Below are 23,009 nucleotides of genomic sequence, written 5' to 3' on the forward strand. Positions count from 1 at the left end.
AACTTTACTCCCACTGTCTGGGTTAGGACTGACACCGACTTCATTCCTAGGGTGAATGAGGCTGCTGTGGATCCTGGGGAGGTTCAGGGGTTTTCGGAGAGCTCGGTCCTTAACCAAACAAACACAGTGGAATTTCTGCCATTGTTGGTGCAGCGGGTTGAGTGACAGGGCTGTATAGCAGAGGTGCCTGTCAGCAGAGACAACTCAGGGTCAAAGTGGAACCGTCCCTCGTGACACTGCTTGATATTAACACTGAGCCACGTAGGTTATTTTCAGATAGACCCACAGAAATTGAGATTTATACCGTCACTAATGTTGACTTCTTTAAGCTTAAACATTCACCAAAATTCTCCAATATCCTTTTAAAAATGCTTTCAGGTGGATCTTTCCCCCTTTCAGTGACCAATGAGTCATTTATTTAAGGCACATAGCAGTAAATCAGTGGGCATCATTATTTTATTAGGGACAGTGCAACCAAATGTGTTATTACTTTACACATAAATTATGTATCACAAAGCTTTAACAGAAAATGACACTTCTCTATTTACAGCTACTAACGTTTGCAGCCAGGTGACATCAGACCTGCACTCTCCAGTTTTGGCTTTTAGTGCGGGTCATCATTAGCTGGCTGACCTGAAAGTTGAACCCTGACCCCCTGCAGAGCACAGCTGAGGCTAACTGGTCAAAACTTTGGCCCTGAGTGACTGATCAGCAACGAAAAGAAATGATTTAAGTTGGACAGAAAGTTTTAGTAAAAGAAAATACTGACCATTTCATTTTTGTGCGTGTGAACAGCCGTACTGTGTGTAAAATAACAGAGCAAATGAGACAAAGCAGAAGGGAAGTGGAGGGTAAAAAGCAAACAGACATTACAGTTACACTGATGGCCTCAACGACTTCCCTCACGCTGCCTTGGGCCCACCCTTGGGGTCTCTGAAGTGGCTCGTTAAGCACAGGAACATGGACTCAATTACCCCGGGCACCGCTCGGTGTTGCGTTGTGTTGGTTGGCTGCTTGGACGGTTCTGTCTCCCCCCCCCTTCCCTTTCCAAAGGCCCCTGCCATGCAGTGCCGCAGCATATGAGCCCTCTGTGCTCGAAGTGATAGAGTCAAGCTGTTCCTGCTGAGCGGAGGTCAGGGTCCTTCAGTCAGCACCTCAGCCCTGAACAGAGCACACAGGAATCCCCACCACCACCCACCTCATCCCTCCCTAACCAGGGCAGAAGCTCTCTCTCTCTCCTCCAGCCCGGGTCCAAATAAACCTGGAAGCTCTGTCTCCTTCTCTCTTTTTCATCTCTCCATCTCCTGGCACGCTGTCACTCCCCTCATCGGAATCATTAATCAGACTGGGCAGATTAGACTTCAAATAAAAATAAACTACCCTGAGCACCCTCCTCTTAGGCACCTCCATTTCTGTAGCAAAGCCTCCTTATTGACAGGCCTCCTCCCTCCTCATCTACTTAATAAATCCAAGATGTCTACGGCAGGCAGCAGGTTGAAAACTTGAACACTTTGGCAAACTGTGGGGGTCCATTACTGCTTTATTGATATAAACAACTCACCTTATCTTCAAAGGTGATGACTCTTGAGAACTAACCTGCCATCCATGTAAATACACAACAGATAACCCTTATCAGCTTGGCTCCAATAAAGCCAGTCTGCCTTCCAGCTTCATTCAAAAGCACATATCTTTTATAGGGATTAAAGGGATTAAATGTGCAGCCTGAATGTATTCAGGTTTATGTTTTATCCACTGACTATCCTGTCTTTCATTCTTGGCTCCTCTCAAAAAAAGAAAAAGAAAAGGGGGGAGAATTGGAGTGCAACAGTGCCGCCTCTGGGTGAGGCTGAGTATTGCAGCTGTAATAAAGCTCTCACTCACAGCACTCTAATTAATAGATAGAGCTCTCCGTGCCTGGGATGTGGCATCCATACAGCTTTTGACAGTACGCACTGGTAGTTCCACTGCACTGCTTCCATGCATGTAGATGGTGGAGCGCACAGAAGGGAAAACGAAAGGGCTCTGCTGGGCCCTAAACAAGCAAGGGTGCCCCGGCCCAGGAGGTTGCTGGCTGACTGACAGGCGCCCCGTCGACTATTTGTGTGTGTCCATGGGAAATGGAACGGTGTCGCTGTGGCGAAGGCCCTGGAGCCATCCATCAGTGTCACGGTGGGGGCGGGTGGGGTGTATGGTATGTGTCACCTACAAGACTAATGGACAGGAAGTACAGCCAGAGAAACAACAATATTTGCAGAATATATATATTCAGAAGAACGCTCGGACCCAGTCTACATTTCTCGTGCGGTTTCAACAAAATTCTCACCGCGGGCCGTAATCCTGATTGATGAGCCTGTTTATTTAAAAGACGCTCACTCTGTAGCGGGCCTCTCATGAACCTCACATCTATAGCTGGGTGATTTTAGAGCATGTACACAACGTTTGTGTAGATTGTATGATAACAGTTGCGGTTATCACTTGCTGTGTCAGTGAAGATAACCTGCATCACCAGCCTGTGAAGAGACATTGATTCACAGGTTCCAGCCGCGTAAACATCGGGCCCTCTAGAAATGGAGAGCTAGGAGGAGAACGAGGAGGATAAACCTAGGCTAACTAACTTTCTGCTTTCACCCCGAGGAGCCTGCGTGCTCACTGTGTGTTCAGAGACCGAGGTGCTTAACCTCAGCAGCCAGTTACTGTGGCATCCAAGCCAGAGCGCTTAGTGATGTGGACCTTGACCACCTCCTCTGCACAGGTGGGGTGGATTCCAACTGTCTGTATCAGGTGAGAATATGTCGCCCCACACCTAAAACACAAAAACAAGTAGTCCCTTCAAGTTGCTTTTACTGACATTCGGCATGGAATCACCGTATCCTCATATTTTGTCTCATTAAAAAAAAGACTTTCAAATCAACAGTTAAATCAACTGAGGACCACAGGAAGATAAAAACAGTGTTTGTAGGTTGAAAAGGCTCCTGAGAGTGATCAGAGGATTGAGGACGTATTAACTTACTGGAAGCCCACAGCAAAGCCCTGTGCGACTTCTCCAGCGTTTGGACCAGTGAAGTGCAGACCCAGGATCTTCCCAGTGCCACCCTGCTCACATACCACCTGAAGCCAAGAAGCCTTTAGTTATTCAGCTGCTATATGGGGTTTAAAGTACCAACAGAAAAGTCTGCAGCCGAGCCTTACCTTTATGTAACACTGGCTGGCATCACGCTCTGCAACAGTGAATTCTAGGGGCTTGTAGAAAGCATGGTGGATCTATACATATCGTAGAAAAAGGAGAAATAGAAATATAGAATTATTTGAAATCAGTCTAAAAGGCAAGAGTCATGATGATCTCTTCTTTTGAAAAGGTAAAAATACTTTAAACTTTCAATTCCAGCAATGCAACAAATACCTGAACGCTAATCAGAATTAGATACAGACTTTGTTGTTTTTTTAAATTGAGAACAAAAAATATATCAGGTCATAGGTCTGTAGCCTCTACTGTACTTTGTTTTACAATTAAAGTCTGCCTAAAAGAAAAGCACTCTCAGTGCTGCTTTAAGATGCTGATTGGATTTCAAAGTCCTCACAGACATGTGCATCAGCGCGTTTCATTCTACCGTCGAACGTGCCGACACAAGTCGTGAGGACCGTGCAGCTGTCGGGGCCCGGTGCTGCAGTTTCTCCTCAGATCTCAGCCTGCCTGTCATCACCCCATACACACCTCAATCAGGCCTCCTGCTCACCTGTCACTCACCTCCAGCAGCACCCAGCTCGGCGGCTAAACCGTTTATCAATGATCTTGTGCGGCTTTTTGCCCATCATCTGGCACACGCTGCACGTACACAAACAGATAAAATACGGCTTTGTGTACCCGTGTGTGCCACTGTTTGCTTAGGTGTTAGAGGCCATTGTGCTTTTTTATAATGCAGAATGTTGACAGTAACAAGCCGCTGGGCTCTGCCGGTGTCATTCTGTTTGAGCGTGTGTGAGACGCAGCTATTCATCGAGTATTGTCCCAGAAAATAAGACAACAATGGAGCGAAGGTATAGACACAGATGCAGTTTGTTGCCACAGCAGTTGTTACATTAACAAATGGTGTGGGGAGACCACCTCACAGACCACTTAAATTAAACAGATGAAACTTATATTAAATGACCTTTTATGTCAAGGTTTAAGTTGTTTTAGTACCATCAGTGACATCTTAAGTAATCTATCGGTTAACACACTTCAGTCACACCCTGAGTGAGGTTTTAGAAGAATGTCCAGCTCTAATCTATTTAATGTCTTTAATCTTAGTGCTTAGTGTGTTTTAGCTATAAGCATCCAGCAAGGGACTGTAGATATGCTTAGTCCTGCAGATATTTATTCACCTATGAAAAAAAAAATTAAATGTGGATATATGAAAATACTCCAAATCCATTCAGAAAATATTTTACCAATCAGCTGCCATGAGCTGCTTATAGCATATAGTCTTACCTCTATTCCATCTTTTCCATGCCTTTTCTCAGCCTCTTCCTCAGACAAACCTACACAGCTGTACTCGAGAGGGGTGAACACTGTGGTGGGCACCTGTCACACAAAATAAGAACACATAGAATTTAAAAAGTCCAAGAATCAAAATGTCCGTTCTATCGTGGACATCGTTTGGGTCGGATAATCTCAATACTCTGCTTTTTATGTCAAATCTTCCCCCCCCAAAAAAGGCTAAGAATGCGACATTATACAAATAGTGACACATTTCAAACAGATTAATATGGTGTGAACATTGCATCAAATAGACGGCAGCTTATTAGTCTTGGTCTTGTGTTAGTCTCTTGTAGGATGCGAACCCAAACAATCATAATAAAGCCTTCATTAAGACTTGTTGATGGATGATAGAGTATACATAGGAAGAAGAATGATGATGTTTTGGAAAATGCTGACACATTATGTTATGAATCATATGGGGGTGGATGGGGGAGTACATAAGAGACTCCAACCACGGAAACAGCAGAAATGATCATAATTACACACAAAAGAAGCGTAATGTATAGATGCAAAAGGCCCAACAAGCAAGAAAGGTGCTCTCTGTGTGTGTGTGTGTGTGTGTGCGTTTGTATGTATTTTTTTGCATTTCTGTGCGTCTTACGTTGTCGTAGTTCATGAGTTCAGTGCTTTGACCGGCCAGTCTGCGAGCCAGAAGCTTTCCAGCTTTAATGGCTGTCGGGGTCAACTCAGGACGCCCCTAAAGCAGAAGAAAATTTGAACTTAATGAATCTCCCCCCTCTCTCTCACACACACTCACTCACAGACACACACTCTCTCTCTCACACACACACACACACACACACACACACACACACACACACACACACGCACACACACACACACACACCAGGCAAATTAAACAGGCCAGCTCGCAATCTGAGAAAGTAAAATGACATAAATCTTTAAAGGCCCACAAGCAAAATTTGACACTTGCGATGTCCAGTATACGACTCCAGTTCCTGCAGCTCTAAAACAAGATTTCTGCTCCACCCTGACAGTCTTGCTCAGACTGTCATTTCTTAGACTGAGCAGAAACGGTCATAATTACAGGCAAATCTACACTCAGCTACTGAGGTGCTGTTTTCTTGTCCATCGTACAGCAGCATACCAGTGACATGCGAGTTCAGACAATTCCACTTCAGGCTCTTGACTCTATAAGCCAGACATGCAGAACTTCACATGCAAACTTTATAATGCATACACCAATGATTTTTCTGTATTCAGTTAATAATGCAGCACAGATTCAAGGGCTCGTCTACATGTCCTCCTCACATTCTGTGCTCAGACTTTTATTCTTGTCTTTATTGGTTTACAGGTGGTCAGTCTCAGCTGTTATTTTCAGCAGTGTGTCTTGGAAATTTAAGTCATCTTAGAGATCTCCTGTTTGCACCAGTAACATTAATACATTAGCACAAATCCACAGAGGAAAAATCCTGAGTCAGGGAGTGACACAAGTAACAAGTGCTACACCTTTACACTGTCTCACTCACTTACAAAAACAATCTCTGCTTTTGTGTTTTTGCATTTATTGTTTTGAAAGGATGCCAAAAGAGACAAGCGCATGGCTCCGGATACATACACAGACAGACGTAGAACTGGAGTGAGCAGGAAACAGCAGGGCTGCAGGGCAATTCTAAAGGCATGACTTCAACCTGTTAAATTACCACCACACATCCTGTTGTCCAAAAGCATCTCCTACAATGTATGCAGCCGTGCTCTCTGGTATTCCAGTAAGTGTTTAAACACCAGACGGCATGCGTCATTATAATGCATTTCTTGGCACTCAGATGGAAGGGGGAAAGGAAAAAAAATCAAAGTGCTGGACTAATTGGGAGGGATATCAATCCTTGAGCTTTTCAAATGCTGTGTAAAGCTGACTGTCAGTTTAGGGTGCAGCACAACTGATCACAGCCAGCTGTCAATCAAAAAGAAGCTCTGCCGGTGTGCGCAACAAGGCTTGGAGGCAGGAAGGAAGTACAGCTGGTTGGGGGGGTGGGGGAAACCAACACATTAGATGCTGCAGGTTTAACTAGTCTTAACACGGTTGGTTCAGTTTGGAACACCCAGTGCTGGTTTTGTTAAAGCCCAGCTTGCTGCACACCTTCACTTAATCAGAGTTCAGCTCAGTTTTGTAGGTCAAACTGAATGAATAAAGATGCAATACTGTAATATAGAAAAATGAAATGAAAGTTGTCAAAATTTTAATCATGCAAATTATTTGTCTTTTTTTATGACTTTCAAGATAGAAAACATATGCAGTTTGTAAAAGAAAATTCATTAAACTGTTTGTGTTATAGTACAATGTGAGAAAAGCTTTCTTTTCCTGGAGGTTACTCTGGTCCTGCAGTTCCATATTTGGCACGTACGTAATGCACAGAGATCCACTTTGTCCACACGAAAACAATAAATGGCAGAAAGGGTTTTCAAACTATACTTCGCATAGAAAATATTGCTATTTGGTGCAAAGAGATGCATTCTGCGATGATGTTGTCTGCAGTGATCATGCAGTAGAGAAGGGCAAAAAACATCAAAGGGATTCAAGTTAATAATTTTATTTTATTCGTTATGCTCAAGTAGTACTAAAATAAATAAATAAATTTAAAAAAAAAAAAAAAAAATATATATATATATATATATATATATATATATATATATATATATTTTTTTTTTTTTTTTTTTTTAGCAAAATGAAAAAATGCTGTAGTCTTGCTGTTAGTGGAGACTTACATTTCAGAGCTTTTAAATATAAGCTGGCTTGTTGAAGTCATACAAAAAAAGACTTCTTGCTGTTCTTAAAGTTTTACTAATCTGATCTTGTGTGATGTGGCTTTTAGGTTTATTTCAAAAAAATGGCCTTTTTGCAGTTACTTCCTTTAATCTCGGCAGGTTCAAATATTTTGTTTTCAGCATTCATACTTTCTGTGTCAGTATCAATCAAGTGTTTACCTACTAAACATCCACCATTCTAGAAAATTTTAACATCCACAGTGTACAGTCTGGACAAATTTACAAAGTATTTATAAAAAGAGAATGACTGTAAAACATTTTTACATTAAATCTTTATTTTTATATTAGCATTAATTGGAAGTTTTGTTTTTGTTTTTTGCCCTTCTCCCCCGTCCCTCTTCTCAGCTGTTTCTCTTTCCCTCTTTCTTTCTCCCCTTCTTTCCCCCAGTCAAGTCTGTCCCGTATTCAGCAAGTGAAAATAAAATAAACAATAAAAGGTGAATCAAATGGACCATTACGGCAAGGCTGGGATGGTCAATTTGGTAAAGTAAATCCGTTGGGCATCTTTCTTTGCCTTTAGACAATAATTCTGATGGCAAAAGAGCCAAACGGGACAGGCAAAAAAAAAAAAAAAAAAAAAAAAAAAGATTGTTTAGCTGCAGCGGTTTTAAAAAAAATGCATTATTTGGAAGTTAGTACATGTTCAATTTCATTTCTGACTCAGGATATATATAAAATACAAAAACACAAACGTTTCTATAGTCAAATTGTAATTTTGAAGAAACTAGAAACTATTTATTTTCTATATTAAGTTGCCTAATTTATTTTTATTTATATATTACTTAAATATAGTCTTATGCATTTAATAGTGCTTTTGGTTTGAAGTGTGTTTTAAAAGTAATAACCTACCAAGAGAAAAGTAAGTCCCTTATTAAGTCCACTTGGTGTCATTCTTAAATGTTCTAAACCTGGACCTTCTCTGTACTGTGAGAAAAGATTTTGCTTGAAATGCTGCAAGTTCAGAGAAGCTCTTGACCATCCACTTAGACAGTTCCAACTTTAGCTCGTCTTCTCTCCAGTAAACACCAGTATAAGAAATAATAGCTGTACCGTTTCAATCACAACAACCAGCTCGTACTTTGCTGACATACAATGATGTGATCACCACAGAATTACATTAACTTCATGTTAATATTTTGTGAACATCACAGAACTGAGGCATCTCTGGGCCAAATGTTTAAACTATGCAAAGTATTATACAGTCTATTGGGATTGGTGTGGACTTTCAGCCACTGTAGCATAGTGCTGTTTCTCCACTTTTAAACAAAGCAGTGTCTGCTGTTGACAAAGCTTACCTCACCGATGTCACCGAAAGCGTAGATGTTTGGCACCGAGGTTGACTCATCAGGACCTACGACTATTTTCCCCGTCTCTTTGTTGAGCTGAACACCAAGCTTGTCTAGGCCCAGGGCTTTGGTTTCAGGAGCTCTACCTGAAGTTATTAAGAAATATTAGCAAAACAACAACAACAACAGAGGGGCATTATTAAATTACTACTGCATATGTATATATAAAAAACCTGTAACTTGAGTTACATTTTTATACCCAAAATTTCAGCCGTTACACTGGACCTCTGTGAGAAGTCTAGATACTAATAATCTATGTGCTTGCTTAATAGTTAAGTTTGGCAGCACAGAAGCAGGAGAACACCAAAAAACACTGACATTTTTAAGGACCTTGAACATCTTTAATAAAATTTAGGAGAAACTCATTAAATAATTGTATTAGCATCTCAAATAGGATATTTTTTCCATTTTACATCACTGTATATTTAATATCTCTAGGTTTAAGATTGCCTTTTATTGGATAAATCTCATCTTTAAACAGTACCATTACCAGTGATTATAAGGCAAAAACTCGAAGTCTGGTCAGCTGATGAGCAGCTGTGCATGGGCATCCCCCTGATCCCTTGGGACATCCCAAGGTGCAATTTCTGACACTTCCTGGGGGATGGCTGACTGATGCTGTCAACACCAAGTCTCCATGGTGATGGAGCATGGACCACATGCTCCCCCATTCTCAGCATAGCTTTTTGCAACCTGCATGGGTAGCAATAATAAACACCCAGTCCTGAGGTGCCCATGTAGATGCTATCGGACAGCAAAAACAACAAACGCCTGAGACTCTTTTTCCTGGCTGGAGCCGAAGAACAACGTCCTTCCCCTTCCTCTCAGACTGGGGGGGTGGGGGGGCTATAGGGACCTGTCTAGGGCTCTACAGCATGTGTGGCTTAATGGGATTGAGAGCACAGAGAAGGAGGAGTCAAGGAAGTTAGCCAGTCATTACTTAGTCCCGAGAGACTGAATTCTAAATATTTTCCTGTCCTGTGAGACCCAAACACTGCAATACTTGTCATTCTTGAGTTGGAATATTTTGTAGTGATTTGTAGCAAAACTTAGACATTGTATCTTTTTCCTGTTTAAATGAGGTTTTTTCAATTCAATTTTTAATTTCTGTATTATTAATTTAAAATTAGGAATACATCAGGTCCCAATTAGTATTTACAAGTATAAAGTAAAACACTACAAACTAGTTGTAATATACAAATGTATTTTATTAACGACTTAATTTATTAATGTGTAATTTCAAAAGTGTCATCACATGTGACATGAGTAATTTAACTGCATTTACTATAGCAACTCTATTTCATATTTGCATTTAGGAATGAATCGATTTATAAAAACTTATAAAGACTTTCTAACAAATCTGTAGCTGAAGGCCATGACGAGATATGGCTGACACAGCTGGAAGATTAGAGCTCTCGAGAATCTTCAGAAGTCAACAGGTAAAACTTAACCAGTTAGGTTTAACAAGTAGTTTACACCAGCCTGTAAATATGGTAATAAAACAGTATATACTGTGGAGTGTCAGACAATATTTAGGAAGGTTAAATTTTACTGTTTCTCACTTGTTTAGTATAGTTCTGCTTACAAGGAGACTTCTGATAATGATCTAGATCCTGTTTCAAAAGATTCATCTCTCCGACATAAATACATGTCTGTCACTGAGTTACTGTATACTTTAGATTATAAAATATTTTCACACTGGAATATTTTCCCATGTTGCTTGTCTGTGCTTTTCATTGTGTTATGGTGTCATAATATCTGTGTGTGATGTTTGTGTATTGTATGTACGGTCGGCAAGGTCTGTCATCTCAGTTGTGGGAAACTGCAACCGACAAATAAAAGCACTTCTCAATTAATCTAAAATGAAAAATTGTCCAAATTAGCCTATAAAAACAATTATCAATAAACTCTGAGCAGTAAGTACAGACTCTTTTTATATATCTGGTCTTTATGTGTGTAACTGCACAAGTTAAAATAAGATTGGATGCTTTCCTGATCAAAAACATAAACCATATAAACAAAGATGAAATAGATGAATTTTTCTTGAGGCATCAGGTTATACAGAGTAACTAGAAAAAAAAAAAACAGAGCACCTCAATGTATTTATTCTATAAACAAGAAAGAAATTATTTGTGTAAAACTCAAACCTAACACTATAATGTGACCGCCCATACTGTATGTATAGCTTCTGCTCTAACACCATACTGAACATCTTTCTAATAATGACCAATTTTCTCACTGAGTATTTTAATTTGCGTGACAGATTCCTGTAAGAACAAAATGTTTTCTGCCAACCTCAGAACACGGTCAGAGGGCCGAGAGCTGCTGGTCAAATGTGAGCACATGTAGCTTTTGGCAACAATCACACTTCAGCAACATTTTAATTGAAATGCGATGACAACTGTGGGCTTAGCTGACTGTGTTGCCAGCACTTTCAGTCAAATCGGATCAAATTACACTCATACAAGTGGAGCAGGTCAGCAGTGTTAAACTGAAGACTTACAAAGAAACTGAACTGAAACAAAATCTCATAAAACAGAAAAGAAAAAAAAAAGGAAATGTTTTCCAATGACATCCTGGAGCAGTGCAGAGGACAGTGAGGAAGAAGACTAATGTGCCCACTGTCTGTATGCATGACAGGAAATGTGCAAATGTTATGTTTCCTGGTGTGTTTCTGTGGGCACACCTGGACAGAGGAGCGGCGGCCATGAGGTCAGGAAGGAGCGGGGGAAAGGTGGAGGGAGGCATGGACATAGAGAAGGATGTGGTAGACTGTGGTGATACGGTCCCCTGGTCCCCTCTGGCCTTTAATAACTCCACAGAGGCCTGGGACTCTGCCTGGCCTCTAGTGTAAGGCAGCAGTAAAGGGAAGTGGCCTTGTACTCATAACTCCTGCATCCACACTTCAAAGAGCAGAAGCTACATTGTTACTGGTTCTCACTTTACTGTATGGGAACAAAAGCTGTCATTGATATAGATACAGGCCTCAGAGGGGTTTCAGCTAGCGGCACCAAAAGAGAGGAAACTTTGACAATTTCTGGAAACCCGTTAAAACTACAGTGTTGCTGCAAATAGTGAAAAATGTGAAGACGATAAAAACAAGCCGAAAATACGGAGATGTTTTGTGTACGGGGAATTGGGAGTAAATTAATTTTTACACTTTGTTGAGTTCTAAAATGTAAAGGCTTTGAACTCTCGCTCTAAACAAAGAAGGAAACATGAGCTAAGCAATGTCTCACACATGTTCACAAGTGTCTGCTGATACGCGCGCTCAGTGGAAACATTCACACCATAAGTCTAACGCTGAGAGGACGACGTGGGAATTCAGTCGCGGGAGGGAAGAAAGAACGTCATCTCAGCTGCAGGGTCACGCACATCCTCGTTGCTGTCACACGCACTGAGCCGAGGGATCCCCCTTCTCTCTCACGCAAACACTCAAAACTTTTCTGGTCAGTTTTTTGGAAGCAGAGTGTTGCTTTTGAAAGCATGCAACACAAACAAACCCACAATTGTGGCCCTGATGGACGGTTATTCCTTCCATTGTTTCTCATGCTGCTGGTATAACAGAAGTGAAACGATAGAATACAGCATGAATAGATGAGGAGGAGGAAGAGGAGGAGGACTGCTGGTAATGGCAGGCGGAGGGTTATGAGTAGGGATGGCAGTGACAGATGCAAGGTTGGTTTCCGCAAGGTTGGCACAGGCAGGAAGGAGCAGAGATAGAGAACAAAGAGGGGAACGTAGTGACCCTGTGCCTGGGTGCATCCTGCCCTCCTCCAACCAGAGAGCCAAGAGTGGGTGATTAACACTTCCCCTGGCCATTCCCATCACTCAGTCTTTATTACTTTGTTTTCAGCCTTGATTCATGTGCTATCTGCTGACACTGCACTCTATTTTAGATGACAGAGAAACCGGTGGCAGTGAGAAAACAGTAACACCAGAGTTTCATTACAGGGATACGTGGTTACACTGAGAGACTATTAAATGTGGTCTCAGTAAAAGCTCTACAAAATAGAGAATAAGGAGTTACACTATATTGCCGAGCATATTCACTCGTCTGCGGTCACATGCATATGAACCTGATTGACATCCCATTTTTAATAGATGGGGTTTAATATGATGCCACTTCTTCTGGGAAGGCTTTCCAAAAGGTTTAGAAGCGTGTATATGGGAATTTGTGACTGTTCTTCCAGATGCACATTTGTGAGGTCAGACACTGATATTGGACAAGAAGGCCTATATCAGAATCAAGGCCAATATGTTTTCAAGGAACTCAAGGCTCACAACAGTCAGGTAGAGGTCAAGTCTAGAATCTTTATCTAACTTGTGTCAGAATCAAGTCAAGTCAGTAAGCACATAATGAGTTTCTAACTCTCCAGATCTCCAATTGATCTTCAAGATGTCCCTCTAACACACACAAACTCACCAACTGCCCATAACACGGAGTCAAATGTGTCCTTGTGCTCGCTCCCTGTCTGGGTGTCAGTCCAGGTGACCTGCAGGGCTCCTGAGGAAAGTTTGTCTACTCTGTTTGGGACAGATTTCCATGCGAATCTGGTCCCATGGGCTTCCATGTAGTCTGTCACTAGACCTGCCATTTGCTGTACGAACCAAAAGAGAACATCCAAATTCAAACATGGAAAAGTTTTCTATCACAATGCCCAGAATACAGAGAACCTGGTTCAGAGAGCAGTACCTGATCGAAACCCCGGAGAGCAATGCTGCGAACCATCACTGTGGTGTCCAAGCCGATGCCTTTGAGAAAGCCTGCACACTCCAGAGCTACATCTGAGCAACATCAGGTTGAGGACTAGAGCTGTTTTATTTTATTAGATGCCGAAAGGCAACAACTTCACCATTTGTCAGCTGATGATCAGCACACCTTACACAATGGCTTCATTTACCAGCTCTGTGGCAGACAAAAGGATACAGCTGGCTCCGACCACAAGTCTGCAAAACACAAATACAGAGAAGCTCTTAGCAAAACTAACAATGCAATAAAGATACATTTCATCATTTGCGCCGCTCACTTTGGCCAAATAAAACAAAACCAATCCAAAGCTAAAAGCTCAAAATGTTTTTACTTTAAATCCTCGAATTAGACAGGTGGGGAATTTTAAAACTTCATAACCTCGCGAGTGAGGACGTGTGAAGAAAATGCAGAAAACAGCGACAGTAAAAACTATGTGTGCTCTGTGCTCGCGTGTGGTCCAGATGAATCACGCTTGTAATCACGCTGAGATCTGTAGCGTTGAGGAGATCTAATTGCCGGCGTTTAGGCTAATCCCCGCAGATGGGGTGTGCCATGTTCAGGGCTCAAGTCCACCCATCTTCCTGCTGAGTGAAGGCTATCACCCTCATGGATGAGGCCCCTTTTAGCATCACAAAACAGACCTTCCTCCCTTACGTCTGCTCCACATGACAGCTCTGGTTGCCTGCGGCACATCCTACCCCTGTCCGTGCTATCACTAACCACTGAAAGCATCAGTGCCCATGTTCCCCACGTCTACGCAATGCACACCTGCACTTAACATGTATTGTGTAGTAGCTTAAAGAAGATTAGGCAAAGAGGTTTAGCTTGATTCCACACTTTCATCACTGAGAACCTGGTTCCAGCCCCCAACCCCCCATCACAACTCTTCTTCTGCTCCATTGTGTTTGACAGTACGTTTGACTGGTCTGTGCAGCTGCAACACATTCTTTTAAAAATACAAAACATTCTTTAAAAGGATGATGATGATTTGAACCTTTACAACCCTACTGACCCTCTTCAATAATGGCAACGTTTGAGGGAAACCAGAGGTTGTAAAATTCACATCAGCTTAGTAAACATGCATTAGGTTCACAGGCCAGAGTATCACCATGATTAAAAACAAGAAACAAAAAAATCCAGTAATAAAAGGAAAAATTCAAATCATTTAATCTTATTTAAAGTGACAAGTTGGACAGGGAGCCACCCAGGAAACATGTACATTGCTTGAGGCTTGGCTCCTGATCGCAGTGGTAGCGCGTTGATGGGGACTCTAACCAAGGCCTTTTTCCTGAGGAAGTAGCTGTGCTTTCAGCGGTCGGTGGCTGCCAGTTAACCTTGGGCAGCTCTTCAAAAGTCAGGAATAAGATACACATTTGGATATTTCTGTGTCCTTGTTGAGTATGTCGGCAGATATTGCTACAAAGGACAGTAGGAGTTTGATATTTTTCATTACAAGCTGCTTACTTGTCCTGAAAGTATTTCAGGTTGGCCACAATGTCATCTCCTCTCTCATGTTAGATTACTGCTGTTAGTGAGTCTGACAAAGGTTACAGCTGGATTATAATGTAACAGTATGACTGCCTTTAACTAGCATTTCAGTATTAAAGTCCTCAACATAACAACTGATGCATTTACTTTGAAAAACTGAGGAAAAAAAACTGAATGACACTGCATTTTAGCTTCAACTGTTTTTTCTGCAATTCCTACTTTTTATCAGAATTAGAAGTCATTTAAAATAAAAGGTATTTATGAGAATAATGCTGATGTAGTACTGTGTATTTACTGTGGGTGCAAGTTAACACTTTTGGGCCAGTTTCATAAAACTGTGTGTTTGTACAACAGCAAAAGCACTAAAGCTATGCATCCATGTGGGGAAGTTATAAAGGAAGTTATCATTCTAACTATGAATGGATGTAGACCAGCGGTCCCCAACCCCTGGGCCTCGGACCGGTACCGGTCCGTGAGTCGTTTGGTACCGGGCCGCGAGAGTTGAGGCTCAGGTGTGAAATGTGTGGTTTTCAGGGTTTTTATCAGTTTTCAGCGTTATTTTGTTATCGTTTTTATCGTTTACTCAGTTTTCCTGGGTCTTTTCACGTGTGTTACGAATAAATCTTCTTTTCTTCGGTACCGGTACTAGTTTTATTTTGTTGTATTTATCCGCGACACCTTAAAGGCCGGTCCGTGAAAATATTGTCGGGCATAAACCGGTCCGTGGCGCAAAAAAGGTTGGAGACTGCTGATGTAGATAATATTAATTGACAGTTTACATTAAGAATTGTGAAAAAGAAATGTGTTTTTATACACATTTTTGGCCTTTGACTTTTGCAAAGTGATGTTAAGATACATTCTTTGGGCCCAATTATTGCACTTTATTGCAGAGCTATGCGAGGCCGGGCTGGTATTTAGGTTACAGTACAGGGTTACACTGTTGACAATAAGCTGGCCCAAAAGAGGACCATTGACCTTGACTTATACAAGTGATGAGGTATAGAGTGGGGATTTGAAAATTCTCTAAAACCAAAACGGTGGGGTTTCTATCTCAAGAAAAATTTGCTTTTTACCACAGACTTGCTCTCAGTTTGAGAACCGCTAACGTAAATGATCAAGTGACAGTTTTGTCTCTGTACAGAAGCAGGTATCGTATGTGGGTCTATCCATGACTATGTTCATGTTTCATTCTGACATGTTGTGCTCTGCAACTGCGTCATTTCTCTAAAAAGACACGGAAGACCTCTTCATGCTACATGTGGTCCACAACACAGAACAAGGTTAGAGCCACTACAAAAACCCAAATACTGTGCCACACCAGTATCAATGTCCTGTTGGCACATGCTCACTGTTTTCCTCTGATAGCATGCTGATGGCTGCCAGGTAGGGCTGGACTCTGGCCCCGAAGCCAGATCTGTCATTTGTGTGTGTGTTTGCTTCAAGGTCCATTAGACACCCATCACTCGCTTTGTAACCCCCTTCTACACGAGCTCTGCCTCCAGCAACAACCTCCCGGACCTCACCTACACAGCTGATGCCTCAACAAGACAACACCTACAGCTCACGCTACAGTGTGTGATTAAGTTCCTGTTGCGAGGAGGCTAATGCTAATGCACAACTGTGCCTGCGGAGAAGTCGGACGACTCCACTAACCAACGCTCGCTTACATCAAAGGACTTCCTGAGCTCAAGTGGTCTTCCTGAGTGGATAATTCAGTTTCACACACAAATATTTGATGGTGTTTAACAAGACAATGCAACAGGTTGCTACAGTCACAAAACCAAACCAATAAAATCGACATTAAAAAGAAAAACATTTGTAAATATGAACAGTTAATAACTACATGCTTATGTTTATGTGGAGCTTTATTATCGGAATAATTATTTCTGCTTATCTATCATCACAAAGCAAACAACCTCCGCAGCCAGGTACACCACAACCACTAGTCACCATCTGCGCGATGTGCCAAGAGGAAACGTCAGGGAAAGACCAATTAACCAGGTGGTGACAGGCACTAAATGGCTGGATTAAAGGGCTTGTTCTCTAAAGGTCAGGATGCACACTGCTAATCTGAATCATGAGGCGAGGACAGGCTGACAGGAAGGGAGAAAAACAAACTGCATGTCCCTGATGAATGATTACAGTGCGTGACAGGCGAGATGTGCCATGTCAGCGAGCGAGGTAGCTCGGTGGGTAGAGCGGCGAGAGAGCTGCAAAGGTTGGCGATTCTATTTTCACTGTAGCGTAATGTATAGAGAACGATGACGACAATCCTGTAGTTATTTGGAAGCAGCAGCAACATGGAGGCCACATATGAGATGTGTGTTCGTGTGCACTCACGTTTTTCCAGGAGACTTCTTCAACCAGAATATGTCGTCACTGGTGATGCCATGCTCCGCTGCTCCAGGAATCTGCAACAACAGTTAAAGCGATGAACAAAAATATCAATCTATCAGTCAACAGGTCTGCAGATAATGTTAAACACAACAAAGGGGGAACAGTTCCCTTGAGTGTGGCATATTAGGTCTATGGCATATTTACATTAGTGGGGTATTTGGGCCGTCCACCTGTGGCGATCACAATGTTCTTGGCAGTCAGGATGGTCTATAGAAGAGGAGAGGGAAGTGATAAATAACAGCTTTTGTTCATTTCCTTCAAAACATGAGGAAATGTCAAATGAAAGCAAGTGGTCCCTGCAGTATTCAGCATTATGGTGTTGATGGAAGCGGCGCTCTTTGTGAGTCTTCCATATTTTCCATCATATATACAGAGTGCACCCCACCTCTCGCCTTATAGTAGCTGGGATAGGCTCCCACCCCCCCGAGGACCCTGAATTGGATAAGCAATAGAGAACGGATGGACTGATGGATATATACATACCATTAGATGCTCATTTGAAACACGACTAAAATTCAGACCACTGTACACACTTCATTTCTGACATATTTTCTCTGTTCTTGACTGCGTATGATGTTAAAGATAGAGCATCTCCTTAATATGATCAAGTCAGGCTTAAAGCTCTAAATGGGAGGACAGACGCTTGTAAACTCTTTTGTTTCCAAGTAGAAGAAAGCTGGATTAAAGGAAAGCAGGGCACTACAAAGGGTTGTTTTAGACCATTGATGATGTACAGCACCAAAGTTTAGTATAACCTAAACAAGGCTTATGTGGAAATTATCATAACAGATCCTCTTTAACGAGACATCGAAACTAACATTCTTTTACTTAAATGTACATTTCATAATATACCAGCGAAAATTAAACGACTTAAAGAAATACTGTTGACATTAACCTGTTAAAATGGGATATACGCCACACGTTATATTCTCAGTAACCAACAGCCAGTTTCAGTTAATATTGCAGCCCACCTCCTTCCCTGCTTTACTCAGTCCTCTGACTGTGTGCTCATCCACCAGACTTCCTTTAAGGTTCATATATTTCACCTTCCTGCAAAACAGTAAACAGTATATATATATTTTACGTAGTATTAAATGATGTTTATTGAAGAGAACACGAAGCAGCATAAGTGAACCTGTTCAAACACTTGCATGTTGTATCTGCTTTGCCTGTAGTTAAAAAACATCCCCTTTTGGCTAATTGTTATTTTAAAAAAAAAAAGAATTCCTATAAGTAACATTAACACTCGAGTCCAAACAAATGATCTCACTGGATTGAAAGCTTTGTGGTTGAAGCTTGGGCACATTCACACAGGTTAACACCTGTTTGCCCTACAGCCAGTCACTCTATCAACATGTGGTCACTGACGATCAATCCTTCAGCTGTGTGGTGTGTGTAGCAGAAATGTACAGCCTTCAGCAATATGACGCCATGAAGAAGAAGAAGAAAAAATGGAACTAGGCTGGTGTGTAAATATTTATAAGTATCTTATGGGAAGTATAGAATGGAAAATTAACAGGGAGGGATAAAGAGTGTCACGTGAAAAACATTTCATATCTATTTTACGCACTAATTGTTGTAGACAATATGAAACATATGCAATTTTATTAAGAGTTCCACGATTATTTCAAATATTAACATTTATTGCTGCAAAAAAGCAAATAGACTGAGGAGTGACTCACTATGCCCTTTATTAAAAGAGTTAACTAACTGAAACATCACTGAAACCAGTAAGTTAAATAATGATAACAGCTGATCTGCTGTCACTCACTTGTCCTGCAGCTGAACTCTGTGGCCCCAATTTAGCGACTTGACGTGGTTGTGAACAGCCTCAGCCATGGTGGGCCTGGAAAACACACCAGGGGTAATGCTATAAACCAACCACAGCACTGCAGCAAGAAACAATGCAAAGAGGGAAAAGAAAGACCAGACTGCTGGGATTTTAAACACTTTAGAAATTATTTTTAAAGACAGACCAACTAAAGTTTTAATGCATTTTTTTAATTTCTTAATTTTGTCTTTTTTTTTAAGGAAGTTTGAATTTATTGATTAAAAATGAGTACGAACCTGCAGAGGAAAAGAGGACACACCTAAACCTGTCTTACTGTACTTACATCACTAGATGGTGCCACTGAGCTATTCATTCTGTGCTATCTCCAGGTGAGACATAAGAGCAACTAAGCTTGGGTGAGACCTACCAGTCGTGGGAGACTGTGTCTGGGATCTGCCAGCCATACTTCTTAGCATCTTTGACTGCAGTCCCAAGTAAAGCAGCCTGATGCATGAGCTTCTTAGGAATGCATCCCACATTAACGCACGTACCACCAAGACCCCACTTGGTACCTGTTAGACAAAGTGAAATACACTCAGTCTCATCTGTAAATCTCAGTGTTTCAGTTAGTAGAAATAACTGAAAAACTATGCTCTGCAAAATGTACTTCACCTTTGGCAGATGGTTCCACATAATCTAACACAGCCACTTTCTGTCCCAGTTGTGCCGCTGCAAAATGTTATCATATTGTTAGCGGGTTCCTCAAAAATGCCTCTGGAAAAATTAAAGAATAACAAGGATAACACCTCACCTTCTTTGGAACAGGCAAGACCTCCAGAGCCCCCACCAATAACCAACAGGTCATAGTCGTTCTTCCCTGCATGAGAATATAAAATCAATAGTAGACACAGTATAATTATGAAGGGTGGGATAGTTGGGGGGATTGATACAGCATATTATTGTGATATTTTACATGGGGATATAGTAACAACAAATATTGATATTTTAAGAAATAAACTGAAATACTGCAAATTAGAGGGCTCATCTCCCACATTGCCATCCTGAGATAATAATAGCCGAGCAAACTTACATTCAATCGGCTTGAATAAAAAACATCTAAACGAGCTAATGACTCAGTCACATAAGTGCAAAAAGGACAGCAACTTGCTTGCATCTACAAAAATAATAATAATTCATAAAAATGGTGGCTGACTCTTGATTGTATTGACTTTTTTCATATATTTTCAGTGACTGGAACTTGAGGTGAATTGTTGGCCACAGCTTGAGGGTGTTGCATGCTCAAGACCATTTGTGATTCCAAGGTGATTGCACAGGTCCCCTGATAGGAGTCAACCTTTCTGCAAACAGCTGCAGTCTGACTTGGACTGACTCGCAGAGCGAGTGTCAAGGTTTGCAAATAATTGCCGTCTAATTTATAAATGCAGACAGAAGCTCAACTTGAGGGGTCTTGACTCAACCCTGGCTGCCAGCTGGTCATGTTTCCATAGAAAAGGAAGACTGAGTACGTGTGAATTTCTGTCTGTGCAAACAGCAACAGAAATGTGATTTTCGATGATTTATCACAGAAGATGGCTGTATGGAAACTTGACGCCATTCAGTCGCAGACTGCAGACTGACTTATTGCAACATTTATGGCAGGTTTTAGTATCCGTGTTGCTGTTTGCCAAACACATTTTAAGTGAGTGAAGTATTGTGATTGTGCAGCGTTTTGTGGGGCGTCTGGTGATTCTTCTAAGAATTATGTTATCAGTAGGGTTGTGGATCTGTTACTGTTGTATTGACAGTAACACTTTTAAGTTGAACTTCTGTACACCGTGACACTGGATTTGAAAACATTCCTCAGTTGACCTCAGTTGAAAGATTTCCGTCACGTGTTAGACTAAACAGCGTCCACGGGAGGTACAGCAGTCTACCTTCCTTTCCACTTGAATTATTTTACAAGACAACTTTAACTATTAATATTAATTATCATTATGCTGAAACGTCGTGTCTGAATTTAATCTTAAAGTAAACATGCTGTCGTTATATAAATATTCCCCCAAAACACATATGAGGGTGTAGTTAGAGCGTTTTACGGCATCTATATTGACAGTGCTATCATGTATTGAGACACTAACTGTTAACTAACGATTGTTTGAACAACTAGGTGATGAAGCTCCTGTTTGGTAATATAAAATTCAACGAGTTCTCAGGAATTAGCCAGTTACTCATCAGCGCAGTATCTACCATGAAAAAGAGCGTTTTCCAGTGTTACAGAAACTAAAACTGGCATAAAGTGACCATGAGTTAAAGAAGCTACAGAAATGACCCCGATAACATTAAATAACAGGACTTCCAGTGTTGCTGGCGACATTTTCCGTTCCGTCTGTTGACAGGAAAACGCTTTCAGTTGTTGATACCATCAAATTTAAATACCTGTTCATGTAGTCCCAACATAATAATTTTACCTCACCTGTCAGTTTTCTTGAAAATATGTGCAAACAATTAATCCTTTTCCACCGGTGTCTGCCTCTGTACAACGCGGCCATGTTGTTATTATGAAAGTAGTGATGGGTCGTTCGCGAACGAAATGGCTCTTAGAGCCGGGTCTTTGACGTGAACGACGCGAGCCGGCTCCTTATCGCGAGGGTTTTTTTTTTCTTTTTCTTTCTCTCAGCCTCTCTCTCGCACTTTTTTTCTGCTTCACTCAGCAAGCGAGCCTTGTGCTTTACGCTGGGCAGAGGGGGGAGGGGCAGTAATTACACTCAGTAACACAGGAACAGAGCCAGAGGGGGAGAGAGAGAAAGAGAGCCAGGGACAACAACGTCACATTAGAAAGGTACAGTAATCATCCACAACTATTTTCGGTTGCAGATGATAAAGGATTCATTAAGTTTATTCATGCAGGCCCATATGACAGATAATGTGCATGTTTCTTTTTGTTTTCATATTTTAATTTATATTTAATTGTGTTGTGGTTTGCAGTGTTTTGTGTTGTTTCACTTTAAATTTGTAAAAGGAAAAAGCTGAAAATTTAAATAGTTAAAAGTTGAAATGTGAATAGTTGATTTTTGTATTATATGATTTATTTATTATATTTTATATGGAGTGAATAAATAAAAGTATATTTACAGTGGCCCCTAGAGACAAAGCACATACAAACTTCAAATCACGTACGAACTCTGAAGCATGTACAAACTCCAAAACACGTAAAAAGACGTACAAACTCCAAAACACGTAAAAACTCAGAAGCACATAAAAACTCAAAACACGTACAAAAGACAACAGAAGTGCTCCAGGATGCTGGGCGCAGTGTTGAGCTTTTGTTACCGAGTGGCTACACAAGCCAGCAAGTACCAACGACCGGATCTGGTGTGTGGTAATAACCGGTAAATGAACATTTTTTTTAAATTATTTGAATATATATGAGTGCCTGTGTATAAATACACAAAGAATACACATATGCTTTCAATTGTGTAATTTAAGTGATCTAGTAGCTCTGCTTTGGAAGTTCAGTTCATGCTAGAAATGTGTCTTGGAGTTTGTACGTGTTTTGTCTCTAGGGACCACCGCATATATTTATATATAAAACCACGTTTTTTTACGTTAGTAATTCCTTTTGTGCATAATTTTATAATATTGTTAATAATAAATTAATTAAAGCAACAAAACAACCTGAAGAGCCGGTTCGGAGCCGAAAGAGCCGACTCTTTTTAGTGAGCCGAACCGAAAGAGCCGGAACTCTCAAAAGAGCCGGAAATCCCATCACTATATGAAAGGACCCAGAACGGGACGATGGTGGCTAGAGACATGCCTGCAAAGAAATACTGCATCATTATTACAACTGCGTTTCATTTAATTTTTTACGAGTAACGTAATAAATATTAATGAATTTAATGGTGTAATTTTGAAATAATCTTAATAATATAAACTATTAATTTATGTCTA

The 23,009-nt window shown here is 41.1% G+C and overlaps 1 protein-coding gene across 1 annotated transcript; it reads right to left on the minus strand.

The window, feature by feature from the left end:
• Positions 1–438: 438 nt before the first annotated feature.
• txnrd2.2 (thioredoxin reductase 2, tandem duplicate 2) lies at positions 439–21,672 on the minus strand. The gene is made up of 17 exons (XM_082554189.1): positions 21,535–21,672; positions 19,873–19,938; positions 19,734–19,790; positions 19,489–19,633; positions 19,062–19,136; positions 18,262–18,340; positions 17,435–17,497; positions 17,234–17,304; positions 13,583–13,602; positions 13,349–13,440; positions 13,079–13,253; positions 8,602–8,738; positions 5,121–5,216; positions 4,469–4,561; positions 3,190–3,261; positions 3,011–3,108; positions 439–2,803 (listed from the first exon to the last, which is right to left on the minus strand). The coding sequence occupies exons 1-17, from the start codon at positions 21,608–21,610 to the stop codon at positions 2,680–2,682; spliced, it is 1,539 nt and encodes a 512-aa protein (XP_082410315.1). The 5' UTR covers positions 21,611–21,672; the 3' UTR covers positions 439–2,679.
• Positions 21,673–23,009: the final 1,337 nt, after the last annotated feature.

This window comes from Aulonocara stuartgranti (genome assembly GCF_965226115.1).
Source record: "Aulonocara stuartgranti genome assembly, chromosome: 12".
Lineage (NCBI taxonomy): Eukaryota > Metazoa > Chordata > Actinopteri > Cichliformes > Cichlidae > Aulonocara > Aulonocara stuartgranti.

Coding starts and splice junctions, on each gene's coding strand:
- txnrd2.2 (XM_082554189.1), bottom strand. CDS start 21,610: ATGGCCGCGTTGTACAGAGGCAGACACCGGTGGAAAAGGATTAATTGT. Junction 19,634..19,733: donor TGTGGAACCATCTGCCAAAG/GTGAAGTACATT, acceptor TTTGTCTAACAG/GTACCAAGTGGGGTCTTGGT. Junction 13,603..17,233: donor AAGAAGTCTCCTGGAAAAAC/GTGAGTGCACAC, acceptor TGTGTTTTGCAG/ACTTGTGGTCGGAGCCAGCT.